The sequence below is a fragment of the Haliaeetus albicilla genome, chromosome 8, assembly GCF_947461875.1.
Source record: "Haliaeetus albicilla chromosome 8, bHalAlb1.1, whole genome shotgun sequence".
In the NCBI taxonomy this organism is placed as follows: Eukaryota; Metazoa; Chordata; class Aves; order Accipitriformes; family Accipitridae; genus Haliaeetus; species Haliaeetus albicilla.
In genome coordinates this window covers 35,650,190-35,666,011 of record NC_091490.1, presented here as the reverse complement: position 1 = coordinate 35,666,011, position 15,822 = coordinate 35,650,190, and the positions used below count along the sequence as shown (strand labels likewise).

General features: G+C 43.3%; 1 protein-coding gene across 3 annotated transcripts; it reads left to right on the top strand.

Annotated features, from left to right (window-relative positions):
* Positions 1 to 42: 42 nt before the first annotated feature.
* On the top strand, positions 43 to 14,957 carry DARS2 (aspartyl-tRNA synthetase 2, mitochondrial). 3 transcript variants are annotated; one of them, XM_009912720.2, is made up of 17 exons: positions 50 to 438; positions 1,437 to 1,536; positions 2,895 to 2,961; positions 3,260 to 3,361; positions 4,575 to 4,670; positions 5,667 to 5,790; positions 6,434 to 6,480; positions 7,213 to 7,319; positions 8,139 to 8,208; positions 8,792 to 8,971; positions 9,790 to 9,897; positions 11,122 to 11,184; positions 11,365 to 11,517; positions 12,378 to 12,596; positions 13,086 to 13,196; positions 13,416 to 13,491; positions 14,622 to 14,957. In XM_009912720.2, exons 1-17 carry the CDS (start codon positions 321 to 323, stop codon positions 14,807 to 14,809), a joined length of 1,929 nt encoding a protein of 642 aa, XP_009911022.2. In that variant the 5' UTR covers positions 50 to 320; the 3' UTR covers positions 14,810 to 14,957. The 3 variants fall into 3 exon arrangements, with proteins under 3 accessions (XP_069645866.1, XP_069645865.1, XP_009911022.2); XM_069789764.1 differs by lacking the exons at positions 6,434 to 6,480; positions 8,139 to 8,208 and having other exon boundaries at positions 48 to 438; XM_069789765.1 differs by lacking the exons at positions 13,086 to 13,196; positions 13,416 to 13,491; positions 14,622 to 14,957 and having other exon boundaries at positions 43 to 438; positions 11,365 to 11,543; positions 12,378 to 12,541.
* Positions 14,958 to 15,822: the final 865 nt, after the last annotated feature.

The window sequence follows — 15,822 nt, the reverse complement described above, 5'->3', positions numbered from 1 at the left end:
CCATGTTTGTGGCGGGCGGAAGCGGAAGGAGGAGGAGAAGGAAGTGGTGGCGGCAGTAGGTTTCTTCGGCCCCGCCGCTCCGCCGTGGCTCAGGGCGAGGAGGCCTTTCCCCAGTGAGCGTGGGGGGGAGCTGGGGGCCTCCCTGCCACTCCCTACCGGTGCCCCAGTCTGTCCCCGCCCAGGCCACGGGCAGGGCTGCCTCTGAGGGGGAGAGGCTGAGGCTCGGGGGCTGGCGCTTTTCCTCACGTGTCTTTATGTTTAACGACGCGCAGGTTTGTGACGGTCTCCTGGTGTTTCTGGTTTAAGTGTAGGGCTGTAAGATGGCTCTTCCCCGACTGCTGCCCAGGGCGCTGGCCCCGCTGGCCCAAGGGCTGGCCCGGCCGGGCTGCGAGCGGGCTCTGCAGCGGGCGGCCTCTGCCTCGGCTCCGGCGGCTCCAGGTGAGAAAGGAGCGTTTGTCTTATCCCCACTGCCTCCTCCGGGCTGTGGTTGCCTTTCTTTTTTCCCGGGACCCAGGTCAGGGTAGTCTGCACAGGTGATTAAAGGCACGCTTGTGATAAGTTGTTTTCCCTGGATCACTTTTTAAAATGTCTTCTCTAAATCACGTTTTTATTTGGTTTTTGGCATCTCACGGTGAATTGTGATTCAAAGTATATCAAAACCATTTTGTCTCGTTTTCTTTTTATTCCTGAGCTTTTACTTTGCTTTTGTGACCCTCTTTCTTCTGTAGCACACAACCTGTAAACAGCAAGGGTAGCTGAATGCCTAACAATAGTTGGAAAACAAACCTTCATGACCTCTACTTTACACCTTTAATTGTAAAGGCTGTGATGAAGGTAGTAAGGGAGCATGGTTCATATAATTATATATGTCTAGGTATTAACATCCTTCAGATTTCTCCTTGCAAGCTGAATCTCTGGCACGTTCTGTAAACAGTGTGCTTGGTTTTATAACTAAGTCATGATGCCAGGTGCACTGGGGTCTGTGGAAAGTCTTCTATAATCGTGGTTCAGGCCTTTTATCAGTAGTTGCAGGCAGGAAGCTGTTCAATTTACACCTACATGGTGCATGTTATTTTGTTTCAGTCTTGGCTTGTCAAGCCCCTTATCTCCAGTGTCTTCTGGATTCGAATGTGGAATTGTCAGCGTGCCTCAGGACTGATTTGCAGCTTTCCCTTTTCTTGCCCCTGAAATTTGCAGGGCAACAGTTTGCAGCAAGACTGTGCTCAGGTTTCTGTATGGAAGTTTGAATGAGACATAGAAATAATCCCTCTTAAAAGCTTGTTTAGAATAATTTCATGTCCTTAGGTCTTATTGGGCATATATGAAGTAATTTCTTTGTGTATGTCTAAATTGTATTGGCATGGGGGGGAACTCTGTAACTGTTTTGTCTCAGTTGTCTGCAAAAGCCATGAAAGATTTTATTATTTTTATTCAAGACTTCAATAGTTTTGTCATTCGGACCAACACTTGTGGAGAGCTGCGTTCTGCTCATGTGGGGCAAGAGGTCACACTGTATGGATGGATTCAGTATCAAAGGTAAATGTAAACCAAGGTGAAAATGGAGATACTTATTTGCCAGATCCAACGTATGCTTTAGGCCTGGATTCAACCACTTTCATGTTATCTTTTCATATCCTGCAAAAGTCACTTCTGAAGTGAGTAAAACAGTTGAGACCAGATCAGTATTTAAAATTTCAGAGTTTCAAGCAAATCTTAATTGTTATCTTCATTACATCACTGTAAAGCAGTTAAATATTATTAACCTTGTTGTATAGGAGAGAAAACAAGTAATAGCATATTTATAGCAATTCTAACAGCTGTAAGCAAATAACTTCTTTTATATAATGTTCTTAAACTTTAAGCAAACAATATTGTTTGTCTTTTCAACTATAGCATCTAATGATGCGTATTTAAAGTATGCAAGCTTTGCTTAGAAAAGGAGTATAAAGAAAAGGTAGTAAGCAGAGGATGAAATGTTAATTCCAACAGTTTGCTATAGGTGGCGTGGTATAATCACTCCTAATGGAGTTGAACGTTTTTTAAATGTAGACTGAAAGGCGTGTCTGCATACAGCATAGATGATGCTCCGAAATGTTCTGTTCCTGCATGTGTGCTTGTAAAACGGAGATAGGTCCTGTGGCTTTCATGAAGTTAATTTGTATCAAAAGTTGCCTTTTTGCATTTTATGGTCTAGAGAGGCTGGTTTTTATCCAGCATTGTTCTGCAATGATAGTCTGCATGGTTTATTTTTTTTAGGAGGTCCTGAGCATCTCATCTTTGAACAGTCATGGGTGGAGTTCCAGGAAACAGAGCTAGGATTGTTGCAATGTGATCATTATGCTCTTGCTTTTAAAGACAGCCGGAGCGTGTTCTATTTGACAGCTTCTTGATAGATTAAGTACAATGGTAGCTGTCTCTACTGTAGCTGAAGAGGTCAAGATTTATGATTCTGGGTCTAAGAGTGTGGATTGTTCATGTGAAATTTTTTATGGGACCAATGTTGTTCTTGTTTTGTAGTTGGGCTTTTTTTTCTGTATCCATGTGAACTTTAGTTTTATTGCTCATCTAAATGTGTTTATTTGAACGATGCTTCCCAGCAGGAAATTGCACGATTTCAGAATCCCTGCTCTACAGGGATTAATGTTCAAGTTAAAATCCTGCCTTTCTTGGTTATTTGCACATTGTTGGTCTGTGGCTGGGCAAAATCTGAAACAAATTGTTCAGATTAGATTCAGATGTGAGAAAAGCATCTGTACATACATTACTTGGAAGTGCTTTGACATTAGTCACAAGGTACAGAAAGTAGCTAGTTACCATGTGCTTTGGCTTAAAAAGCAGAAGAATACTGAATTCTTGAAAAAAATGTTTTTCCTTTTGTGTTTTTCATGGATCAGACAAGGCCTGTTTCTGGTTTTGAGGGATTTCCAGGGACTGACCCAGATCATCCTTCCACAGGATGAGGTAAGTGCTACCAAAATATGAATCTCTTTTATTTTCATTTTTCCTTTGGTAGCTTGGGTCCATCAGACGTGGAGAGCGGAGTGAAGTACTCTGTCAGACTGAGTGCTCTGACTCACAAGTAGATTTAAGCGTTATGAGAGCTCTGATCTGACACTGCAACAGAAACATTACTGCTGTTTCCTCTGGCTTATGAGGAGTGATCCTGGATTCAAATGGGCTGTTAAGAAGTAAAGCCCTTGAGCATGGTGCATTTGTCTTGTTCTTTGAATTTCTGTGAGACATTGTCATCTTCTTGCAGGCACATTCCCATGTGAAGAAGCTCTTGTCTAATGCCCCAGTGGAGTCTGTTGTGCGAGTGACTGGAATTGTGTCCTCTCGGCCCCCAGGACAGGAGAATCCGGTGAGGATGTTGGGGTCTCTCAGGGGTTTTATTCCTTGTGGAAAAGAACACTGGATAGTAGGATTATGGTGGGTTTTGTGTCATAGCTTTGCCGTGAGTTCCAGGTGTGTGACAACCTATCCTCAGATAATGTGAGGTGAAATAACTGCTATGAGATGTAACTTAGGAGAACCTCAAAGCACATTACAGACACCCATGAATTAAACTGTATTCCAGCCCTTTGAAAGGATAATGGCTAGCTTTTTCAGGCTTTCAAAGTGTGGTTGAGAATTTCTTTTTCTTGAAAATAAGTATTGTCATCACAAGTTCCACAGCATGTGATGACCTATTTCTCACTCGGAATAGATTTTACTGTTCTCATTGTACAGGAAACAGAGGTTGAATAATTTCTTAATGCTATGCATTCCTCAGGTCTTATTGTACTCAGCCGTAGATTAATATATCAGGGTTGTATGTATCCCATCACTGGCAGACCTAAAAAGAGAATGTGGATTTATGACCGTAACTTGTTTTGTTCTGACCGGTTACAGATGTCCATAAAGAATGCAGGCTTCAAGCAATGCTTTTATTTCTTTTAATCATGTATCATTTTGTTGGAAGGTTGTATATTCTTCCCCCTGGTAAATAGAAAGAGTTCTGTATGATCAAATGAACTTTGATGTGGCACAGTGCTAAGTGGGGAAAGCTGTCTGTTCTCCCTTGGGATCTAAGAAAAAGAAGGCTAGTTCTGAGAACTGGTATTCAGAACTGGAACTTCTGAGAAGTTCCTCACAAGTTGCCTTTTTTGACCTATATTAAGGACTGATGGAGATGCCGCTAATGCACACTGAAATGTAAGCTAATGGAACTAGCATTTTGTCCACATGCATGTGCCCTAGCAGGGTCTGTGCCTGACTGTTCCTCTGTCCTCAGCATGTCCTTCAAGGAGAAGGCAAAGGAAAAGTAATTTCTCATAGAGATCAGTATGCTACTAGGAAAGTGCACACCCTCTTTGGTGAAGTGACTTGTGTTTTTCTGAACAGAAGGGAAATCTAGGAGAAATCTGTCCTTGAGAGAAGTTCCCTGAGTTACACTGTGTTAGAAGGCAGGGAGGATAATCACATGGGTTTCTTCGCCCCCCTCCCCCCCCCCCCCCGACCATCTGTGAAATACCTTTGTCCAACTGTTTTCCCTAAGTTTTCCATCTAATTTTTTTCTTGCCTTTTTGCTCCAGAAAATGCCAACGGGGGATATTGAAGTGAAGGCGGAGACTGCAGAGATTCTAAACTCCTGCAAGAAGCTTCCTTTTGAAATCAAGGATTTTATCAAGGTGTCTGTGTTTTTTCTCTTTTTAGCAGAGTGGTGGCTTTTCAATAAATTGGGAATTTGCCCAGGGTGATGGCAAAACATCTGAGAGCTTCATCTGGTTCTCCCAGCTTTGCTTTGCGGGAAGGATGGTATTTAAAACAGGGGTACTGCTTCTTAGCTGTGAGGATGCATTTATAATTAGAGTTAAGCAGAAAACAAGGCTTGAATGATTCCAGTGCACAGGGTTTTCAAATACCACTGTAAGAGCAGATGGTAAAGGGAAGAGTGAAAGAAATCAGGCTCCGCTAGCTTTTTTGAGAGTGTGAAACGGAACCTGCCAATGCTCTGCTGTGTTTTAAGGCAAGGGTGCTTAGTCTTATCTGGATAAGCAGCTAGTCAGCCAAAGGATTTTCTTTCTAAGTACACAGTCTTATAAGGGGTTAGTTTTAGTGCAGGCTCCATGGTGTAGGAGTGACATCACTGTTAATTGAAGATATTGTCTGTGCCATTGGAACTGTGACTGATACATAGGTGTCGGAATTGGGGGAACTAGGCCTGTTCTTTCCATGTTCTGAGTCCTGGACAAATCCCATCATCCGCACTGCTTTAGTTTTCCTGTCTGTAATAAGGATGTATCACCATTTAGTTGTTTCTTTAGATCTATGTATGATACCACTCCTCTGCTTAAAAATCGCAAGGAAGATTGCTACAGTCTGTTGCAGTGGACTGATAATAAGGAGGGCTAAAATCCTGAGCTGTATTGAGGCAGCTCTTATCACAATAAATGTCTAGTTGGTTTTTTGGTTTTTTTTGTGTTTGTTTTTTTTTTTTTAAAGTAATTGTCATGCATGGAAACACTCAGTGGCTGATGTTCACTTGTGTAGGTTGTGGGTAATGGTTGGGTTGTGGCAATAGAGCAGCATCCTTTTTTAGCTTCCCGCTTTTGTCCTTTGGCTTTAGGAGCACCTTCATTGGACGTGCAATTTGAATGTTAATCCTAATTATCTCTTGTCTCCAGAAATCGGAGGCCTTGCGGATGCAGTATCGCTACTTGGACTTGCGTAGCTTCCAGTTGCAGTATAACCTGCGGCTGAGATCACACATAGTGATGAGGATGCGGGAATATCTGTGTAACCTCCATGGTAAGAAAAGTGCTTGAAGAACAGTGTGCTGCAAACATTTTAGCCTTCCCTTCTTCTGTTTCCTATTGCTGGGGGAGATTGCCAATCAACTTGCTACCCCAGACTGGTCCCACTTAGTAAGGATGTGTCTGTTTGCAGTGGGGTCTTTAGAGGAATGTTGGCAAGCCTGAAGGACAAAGTATATTGAAATCTCTTAGCATGCTACAAACCAGTTGTTTCAAATGAGCTATATCCAGTGAGAAAAAGCCTTTTGCAGGTAGTTTCCCTCTTTTGGTCACTGAACTTGAGGCATGCCAAAGGGATGGATTTCTTACAGGGCTTTTTAGCTTATCTTAAAATCGGGAAGTCCTTTTTGGAAAAGCAAAGCCTAGTTCAAAATGGATAGAGAATTAACAGTTTTTCAGCCTGTGTGGAGTCCTCTGTCATCAACAGTTCTGGCAGGACATCAGGGTAGCTCAGAGCCTTTAAACCTGTCATTACACAAGTTATTCTTAGAAGCAGCAAAATCTCTAGATTTTGGAGAGGCTACATGGTGTGCTAGATTATCTATTTTGCTGACTAACTCTACTCTAGCCTACTCTGTCATACTAGTTCTCCTTGCTCTCAGCATATTCTGTGTCTGAAGCATGTGTTTGTTCCTCAGGGTTTGTGGATGTAGAAACTCCAACGCTCTTTAAAAGAACCCCAGGGGTATGTATTCTGTTAGTAAATCATTTTAGCCTCCTGCGATTGCATAGGCAGTTCATGGTTGAATTATTGTCAGTTGCCACTTGGCTTTCACTGCTGTTCCTTCACTAAGTAACAGCTCTTGCAAATTTCTGGTACAATACATGGATACTTTTAAACATAGAAGGAGTGAAAGGGGAGAGGTGATATCTTGTGTCTTAATTTTGAACCTTCAAGTGAATAAAGCTTCTGTCTTGTAGAGTACGTATTGAATGCAGATCCTGTCCTGGGACAGCCAGATTATGAACCCAAAAAACTTCCTCTAAGCACTGTTTCATCAGCATTTATCTCTTAACTAGTAGGTTACTGCAGTGGCACTACTCAAGTAATGTTAATTTGAGTTTATATTCCTTTCTGTCATTTTGAAAATAATCACAGAGAAGAGAGCTGAAGCCCAGGAATTGTTGATGCAGCTAACACATGAAGTTCTTGCATTTAAACCCCTGTCTTGGATGGTGTATTGTTATGCATTAGTCTCTCAGAGCAGAAGGTGGAGAATCCTTCTTTGGGATATTTTGGACCAAGTTGGTTAACAGATTTTTTTAAGAGTAATGTACAAACAGCCATTTCCTCACAAGTGGGATTTCATAGTGGGGAAAATAGGTCCTTTTCTCTTGTGCTTCTAGTCTGTGCTCTCTGTCAGGAATTGAGGCCACTTATTTGCTGAATTTTCTGAGCTTTTCTTTCTGATGCTAGGGAGCAAAAGAATTCCTTGTGCCCTCCAGGGAAGCGGGCAAGTTCTACTCTCTGCCGCAGAGTCCTCAGCAGTTCAAGCAGCTCCTCATGGTTGGAGGCCTGGACAGGTAAGAGTTTCTTGGATTCCTCTTCTCTGTGTGTCCTGTCCAGGGTTTGCTTCCTTTGATCTTTGAGGTTTTAGATACTTCCCCAAAAACTTACTGCCAAGGATTTTGTGTTTTGAAGATGGATCCTTAAATACTTAGGACTTTTCAGGTAGGCCAGGCCCTTTGCCCCCCAGCAATAATGCCTCCCAGTAAGAGGAAATGTATCCTGTTTGAAGGTTGAATTCTTCACTGTTTTAAATTGAAACCTGATCTGAAGCACAGTCTGCCTGAAGGGCAGAAAATCTAGTGTGTGATAAAGGCCTCTCTGAGAGTAACCTATAGGACTAGTTCAGATGAGGCTGGGCAGCTGAGCACGGCTGAGACAAGGAAAGCATGTTCTCAGGGTGCACAAGTACAAAGCTTTTAATTGGGCTTGTTTCTCCAAATAAAATTGAAGGAGATGGAGACAATTGTTCACGCAATGAACTGCAGGCCAGGTCTTGACCATGAGTGAATTTTGCACGGTTGTTAGTAGAGTCCAGGTTTGGAGCAAAAGGTGGGAAAAGGGGTTGTGATGCCCCTGTTGGGACACAGCTCACCTGGTAGACTCCGCATGCATCTGGAGGTATGGTTGGAGATGGATACAGCTGCTGATTCAGTTGCTTCCACTCAAAATTTCATGCTTTGGAGGGGATGGGAACAACCAGGGTTACGATCATCTGCTGCAAAGGGAACAGACCTTCCCCCCCCCCCACCCCCCCCTTTTTAATGATCAATTCTGTAGCCATAATTTAATTTAGGGTACTTTAAATAGTTATCTAAGTAAAAGTACTATTGCAGGTACTTTCAGGTTGCTCGCTGCTACCGAGATGAAGGTTCACGGCCTGACAGGCAGCCTGAATTCACTCAGGTAACCAGCTCACACTGCCTTTACCCTCCTCCTCACCCCAAACAGCTTGTAGCTGTTTTACCTTCTGAAGGCCTAGTTTCTGCTAGCTCTTGTGCTTCTTGGGGGGTGCAACATTGATTGCTGTGTGTTTCACAGACACAGCACTTTGAATTTAGTATGGGACATGGAACAGAGTGGTTACTGTCCTTGGCTGACCGCACAGTCCCAGGTGCAGTAGATGTGGGAGTTGTGTTGCAGCAGAGATTGTGCTTGGTGATGCAATCTCCTTCTGTCCTGCTGGGTCGGGCATCCCATTCTTCAGCCTTGAGATCCCAGGCAGAGTTAGTTTGGTTCATTCAAGGCTTCTCCTTCTGTCCCTGCCATCATTACCTCATTCAGTTCTCTGAGGAGATTGTTGCCTGAGTCATCAGGGTGTAGGGGTATCATAAGCGCATCCTCAGTCTAATGCAGTCATGCTATGATTTCATGTAGTACATTGTTTCTTGTTATGCCTGCTTTATAAGTCAAGAGCTTCTGCAAGTGGCAGTGCAAAGGCAAAACCTGTAGCTAATGTGGAATCCCCCCTCTTGTTTTCTGTTTTAAGATAGATATTGAGATGTCATTTGTAGATCAAGCTGGGATCCAGAGGCTGATAGAGGGCCTCCTGCAATATTGCTGGCCTGAGGAAAGAGGCCCCATTGTGACTCCTTTCCCTGCCATGACATACAAGGAGGCACTGGCTGACTATGGGACTGATAAACCAGACACTCGTTTTGCGATGAAGGTGAGGGTTTGCCCATTGGAAACCTGCAGCTTTTCCTTTCTGTTAGTGTTTTAATAATCTTTGTTTGGATCATGTATACTGATTGGCTGGGGTTCTTAATGCTGTAATTTACCCAAGGTGTCTATCCTATTGTTGCTGCTTTGTACAGGTAATCATCTCTTGGAGAAGAGAGGGTTTGGTTAGTTGGCTGTGGAAAATGTATGTTTTAAGAAAACTTTATTTTAAAGATAAGGTAGTGTTAGGAAGCAATGCATCTTGACTGTCTTAGGAACAGAAGCCCATAAGGCATCCACAGATACCATAAGTGCTTTTACCTGCTGCACTCCAAAGCATACTCCTGGTGAGCATGCTTCATGAGATGGGCTTTTCCAGCCTTTTAATGGCCTGAAGATATTTTCGGGATAACAGACTGTGGTTGTGTGCACACACTGTTTGTATATATAAGAGTATGAAATAAGAATATTGACAAATGTATTAAGAGGAAGAGTGCTGAAAAGCAAGAAAGCATCTTCTGTATCCCCAGGAATTAATTTTGGGGGGTTCTTTTTCAGTGTACAGCTCTCTTCACTGTGGTAGGATGTCACCATCTCAACCTTGGGTTTTCCTGGCTGTCTTGCATTTCTCTTTCTGCAGTGCTTGGCCTCCTAATGGTTATTCCGGCTTGGCACTATTCATTTCTTTCTGTGAACCATTTGATTTCTCTGAGCAAAGAAATGGTGTCCCAGGATATGGTGTTGAAGGTGTTAAGATACAGGTGCAGGATTTTTGCTTCATGTTCCTACCACCACTGCTTTTTCTTGTGTTCTCTCATTTCTCAGATAGTGGATATCAGTGATTTTTTACGAAGATTGGACATTCAGTTTGTGCAGAATGCGCTCAGTTACCCACATGGCACTGTCAAAGCCATTTGTATCCCTCAGGGAGTGGTAAGTGATGCTTTACATACTGCTTATGGTTTATGTGAAATAAAAAAATGCCAATTTGAATTCCTTTGTTGGTATGGAGATCTTCGTTGCTATTACTGGGGGAGTGGTGTCCTTCAGGGAACTTGAGATTGGTTGTAATTGATGTCAGGTTGGGCTGAGTGGTGTTAGAATGGAGACAATCAGGTGACAGGAAAAATATATTACTCTTAGGAAGGGGAGGAAGAGAACAGAGCTGCAAGATCCCTTGAGGATAGGGAAGCCTCTTGCAGCTTCAGCTTGCTTTTGGCAAGGATGGCTTCCAATGTGCATCTAAATAATAAATTGTGCCCTGTGGCAAGAGATTGAAATAGAGCCAGGTGTGGCACAGCTCTGTTCTGGACTAGTGAGAGAAAGGTCGGGTGGTTACAAGCCCTTCTCATGTTTGCTTTTGCTGCATTTGTGGACACAACTCACGTCTCGTAATAAGAATCTCACAGACCAAATCCAAGGCTGACAGCAGATGCAGAAGATTGACATAGCCATGTGTTTTGGTAGGGAAGCAGATTTAATTCTGGCTGTGGGCATCTTTGCAGCTTGGGCAGTATGGGAAAAAAAATACACTAAAAACTGAGTTTTATTTGGGGAATAGAGCTTTCTGACCATGGTTTCGCTTGAGATTCCTTTTGTTTTGGCACAAAGTGCAAGTTACTGGTTTCCCACAAGAGGGCACTAAGGTGTGCATTTGAGCAAAACAAAAGGGGATTCTTGAGCCTGTCTAAACATTAGAGTAGCTGGAAAAAATCAAGATCTTGATGCAGGTCTTCACATCTACTGCATTTCTTTGTACATGAGAGTCAGCCCAGTTGTTTTCCCTCTGTTCCTCCAAATTGAGCTATGCTTTCCCCATCAACAGTGTGGTGTTACAACTTTGTTCCTGCATGCTGGAGGCAGTTAGTTGGTTGACTCTGCTGACCAGCTACATCTGATCTGTGAGCAGGGTGAAAAAGTGCAGCCAGATGTACAGCCTAGAGGGGCCTCTTCCTGAAAGGAGCCCTTGGAGAATACACCCAGCAGCAGCCTAGTGCTGTGGTCCCTTTCCTATTTCACAGTCCTCATAAGGACTTGCACTAGAAACAAAAGAACTGGAGAGGTTTGGAAACAGCTCAGTCAGTAGATTTGAATCCTGGTTAGGCTTTCCATAGTTTTTGCTAATGTTTAATGTATCTTCTCTTGCTCTTTCCCCAGAGATATCTTAAAAATAAAGATTTGGAGTCATTAAAGGAGTCTGCAAAATCCAAGTTTAATCAGGTGAGACAAACACTGCTGAGGCATTGGAAACGGTGAATGACAAAGTGTGTATAAAGGCACTTGCAGGCAGAGGAAGGTAGAAGAGCAGTTTTTAATAGCTGAGAGTCAGTGCCTGAGCATGTGATGCTTCAAGACAAGAGAGGGCAGCACTGGACTGAACATACTCATATCTATCTTTAGGAAATCATGGAAATTATCTGCAGGCCTGATGGAAGCTTGAAGTCTCTGCTTACAAAGTTTCTTGGTGAGAAGCAGCAGTCGGAGCTTATCCAAGTGCTGAACATGCAGGTGGATGATGTGGTACTGCTGGCAGCTGGTGAACACAAGCAAGTGGTAGGAAGCATTTCTTGGGTGGCTGTGTGAGTTGAATGTTACTGATGTGAAGGCTTTGATGTTATCTGACCTTAGTCTAATTCTTCTTATTATAAAAATAGCTCATCATCTAATTCCATGTTTCTCTGGACCTGAAGCTATAGCAACAGCAAAAAATGCATGAAATGTACCTATTGCTTTTATTTCCCCCAGTCGCATTCTGGGAAGAACTCGTAACTGAGATGAAGGCTGGAATATAAAACAGGAACAAATCAGTGCCTCTTTTTCTCTCAACTTAATTTTTAAAGCACCAAAGAGAGATTGGAAAACAATGTCAACTAGGTAATTCTGTCTCCCATAAGCAGATGATGAGAGTGAAGCACAGCTGTTTGTTAGCAGCAGTGAAGGAAGATTCTGTCCTTACCCTTCTCTATATTCTTGCCAGCAGACATTGCCTTCCAAGCATTGGTTTATGACAGTGTCATGCTTTGCTTGATAGCCAAAATTTTGTCATATGCTCTTTCTGTGCCTTCATTTCTCTGTCTGCAAAGTGCAGATCTTACCTGTGCTCCCCCAGTTAATCCACAATTGTGTAGAGCTTGAGGTTAGTCTAGGAAAGATCTGTGAAGACAGAACAGTTGGAAGAAAATGGATTTTCCAGCTCCTTACTTGGTCTTTGTCAAACTCTGGAGCTGCTGCTGCCTCAGCAGGAAGGTGATATCTTTCAGGATACAAGGCAAAAGTGTTTAAGGCAACAATGCATTACAACTGATGCTGTCTGTGATGCTACCTTTATGAAACACTCTTTCCCTGGTTGGTGTTTGAGTGACTTCCCTGATAGTAAAATTGCCCCATCTCATTATCTCCCTTCTCTTTTACAGTGCTCTGCATTAGGAAGCCTACGGTTGGAGAGCGCTGACCTCCTTGAGGCGGCTGGGCTGGTACTCCGTGATCCTACAGCTTTTCACTTTCTGTGGGTGGTGGATTTCCCCCTTTTCCTCCCAAAGGAAGAGAATCCCACTGAACTGGAATCTGCTCATCACCCCTTCACTGCCCCTCATCCTTCAGATACCAGCCTCCTCTATTCTGATCCCACAAAGGTAACTCGCTTCATGCCTGCCATGCTGGCTCTTTTACAGCTATGTGTCATGGAAAACTAGGCAAGTAGCAGCTGGTTTTAGTGTAAAAAGAGGAGATGTTTCATGGAACTGACTGCATATTGTACATGTCCAGAAAAGCCATATTGTACATGGCTTCCAGATTACTCTGAGTATCAAATATCCATGTGTGCCACTGACAAAAGGGCCTATAGGATATAGTTGCTTAAGGTGAGGAGTCTTATATTCTGACCCATCCCACATTGCTTCAGGTTTTGATCAACTTTGCAAAAGGATTTGTACTGTTCCCACATCTCAGCAGCAGTCCATGCCTCTGATAGGACTGGTACCTGAACTGCAAGTTACCACTGAGAGTAGTAGTGTTGTATGTCGTGGCTTCATTACCAGTGTCTTTGCTGTCTGTGTGCAGGTTGTTGTTAGACGCAGCTGTGCCACAGCCTTGCTGAAGTGTTTGTTCATTTCTTTCTACAGGCCCGTAGCCAGCACTATGACCTTGTGCTGAATGGCAGTGAAGTTGGAGGAGGCTCCATCAGAATTCATAGCGCAGAACAACAGCGTTTTGTGCTGGAGAAAGTGCTGAAGGTAACACCTACAGATGTCTCTAACATTCTTTTGGGGATTTAAAGGACTAATTAATTTAAATATCCATTTCAAATTCTGAAAGAAACGCTTGTGTGCTTCTCGGATAAAGAAACATAACTCCTAGCCCTGAGTGATGTATGACTTCATCATACCTTCATCTTGCATTGCTAGTAGAAAGAGCATTGCTTGTCCAGTGATGCTTCTTATGTAATTTTGCAGGAGGATTCTGAGGTGCTTTCCCATCTTCTTGAGGCTTTGGAGTTTGGAGCTCCACCTCATGGAGGAATCGCTTTAGGTAAGTGCTCTGTAGCTCTCCAGATGCAGGTGTCTTGTGACTCTTTTTTGGCATATTAGATCCCAGGAATAAGCCTCATGCTTGTTAGCAAAAGCCTTGTCTCCTCCTGATAGAGATGGCTGTCCTGGTGTTGCTCTCTAGCACACCAACATGGTAATACTGTGTGGGCTTACACAGTGCTTCCATCTCTGTAGCTGCCTTGTAGAAGGCAACAGAGGTCTCGTCACCAAGTGCAGAATGTTTTGGTGTTCCTCCCCAGCATCATAGTGTGATTTAGTTCTTACGCAAGGACCAAATCACATATTGGTGGCTCTAAGGATGATCCTTATCTGCTGTTTGTAGAACAGGGTATTCATTAGGATTAGGTCATCTTTATTCTCATTCCTGTGCAGCCAGAACAGGTTCCCTGTACTGCATGCCTAGAGGCCTGAGACAGCATGGTACTTTGTTTCATGCCCTGGGTCACTGCCACAACCTTGCCCTCTGCTTCAATCTTGCTTCCCTTCTTCCTTACTTGTTTCGCTTACTAATTCAGATAATGCCAGACTTTTTTTCCTAGAACCCTGCAAGTTTGTGGTTTTAAAAAAGAAAAAAAAACAAACCCAAACTCGCCCCCCCCCCCCCATCCCAACCCACCCCAAACAAACAAACAAACAAACCTACAAAAAACAAAGGTAGCATTTTAACCTGTGGTCTTCCAGGGTGATTTCCCTCCATCCAATCACCCAGATGCTTGTGTTCTTTTTGAATTCCTCCTAGTTGTTATAATCCTTCAGAACTGGTTGATCAAGAGCTTTGAGCAGTTAAGCAGAGCCCTGACACCATTCCTGCCACTTAGCTGCTCTGGTTTTGTTATGCTGTCTTTACAAAGGCACTGTCTCTCTCTTGCAGTCCTTGGTGTGTTGCAGAACTTTCTGTAATACTGAAAAGCTTTATTTTGCTAGGCATTTCTGCTCTTCAGGGAAGTATGTTTCTCTGCTACTGGTAGAGATGAATTTTTTTCCTTTGCTTCACTTTTATTCTTCAAGCTCAGTAATACTATCTACTCCATCTTTCTGATTTTTCTGAATCAGAGGAAGTAATATAGGGCCATAACTCAAGTGGTTCACCAATTTGTTTTCTACTTCTAGGACTTGACAGGCTGATCTCTCTCATCGTTGATGCTCCAAGTATCCGAGATGTCATTGCTTTTCCTAAATCCTTCAGGGGACGAGACCTGATGGGCAATGCTCCAGACTATGTCACTCCAGAAGAACTAGAGCCATATCACATCCAGGTTTCCTGGCCTCTTGCAGAAAGAGGCAAAGAAAAACTTTAAAGCCAGTGATGTAAGCTGATCTCTTTAACCAGAGGTGGTTACAGCTTCTAAATACTAGAATTCAGTTCAGAAAACATCAACTGTTATGGGAGGGTGGGGGGCAGTACAACTCCACTGTACTATGGCTGTTTCAGGATTGAATGAGAAATAGATACGAGGGCTTCCTGGTAGAAATTCACCTTTGGGTTGGTAATGTGATGGAGAAGTAGAAAAGCAAAAGAAAAGAACACAATTTTAGCATAGGATATCAAGACTGTTGGCTTTGGGGTGTCATTGGAGGGAAGATGGGAACCATTTTTTCTACTCTCCACTTTTTACATGTCCCTTGTAAAGTATTTCTCCTCCCATCTGGAGGAGATAGTATCAGCTTCCCTGGCAGGATGGTTTGTATTCACGATGATCATCAAATCTGTTAGCTGAGGACTGTTAAAATAAAGCAGTGCTGTGCTGGGCCAAGCGCTCTGGACACTTCACAGCAAAACTTCAGTGCAGGCAGCAGCTTGTCTCATGTTGGAGGATACAAGATCATCCCGAACTTGCCACAGGGAGGTCATATTCAGCTGCGTCCTCCCTTCAAAGAGGGGGAGAGAAGCATTCATACCATTTGCAACAGTTGTCCTCGAAATGCTTGCCAAAGAGGTGATGATCTGTCTTTGGGGCCTGTGGTCCTGGTGCTTTTCATACAAGCCTCAGAATTAGCGTGCTGTTTGTAAATAAAGTTTATCTGGCAATGTGGTTTTGACTGAGCTTGGGTTTGGGCTTTCTCTACAAGAGCAAGCTGCCAGTTTTTCTTTGTGACCCCTGATCCCTCCAGGAGATGACAAGAAATCTGTGACAGTATAGCAGGGTTGCCAGTCTTCTGTGAATTCTGCCTGGTCCTGCAAACCTGGTGCTACAGTGGTGAGTGATGCAGCAGCAAGTTACTCACAAGTAACTGTTCATCCCTTTCCCACATCAGAACAGCCACAGTGCAGGAGTGACTGTACAGAGTAGAGCATGGGCTCTAGCAGCAT

What these genes read in the sequence shown, in the direction of transcription:
- DARS2 (XM_009912720.2), top strand. Translation starts at nt 321, where the DNA reads ATGGCTCTTCCCCGACTGCTGCCCAGGGCGCTGGCCCCGCTGGCCCAA. An exon ending in GGATGGATTCAGTATCAAAG is followed by an intron (nt 1,537 to 2,894) that starts GTAAATGTAAAC and finishes TTCATGGATCAG; the next exon opens with ACAAGGCCTGTTTCTGGTTT. An exon ending in CCCCAGGACAGGAGAATCCG is followed by an intron (nt 3,362 to 4,574) that starts GTGAGGATGTTG and finishes TTTTTGCTCCAG; the next exon opens with AAAATGCCAACGGGGGATAT.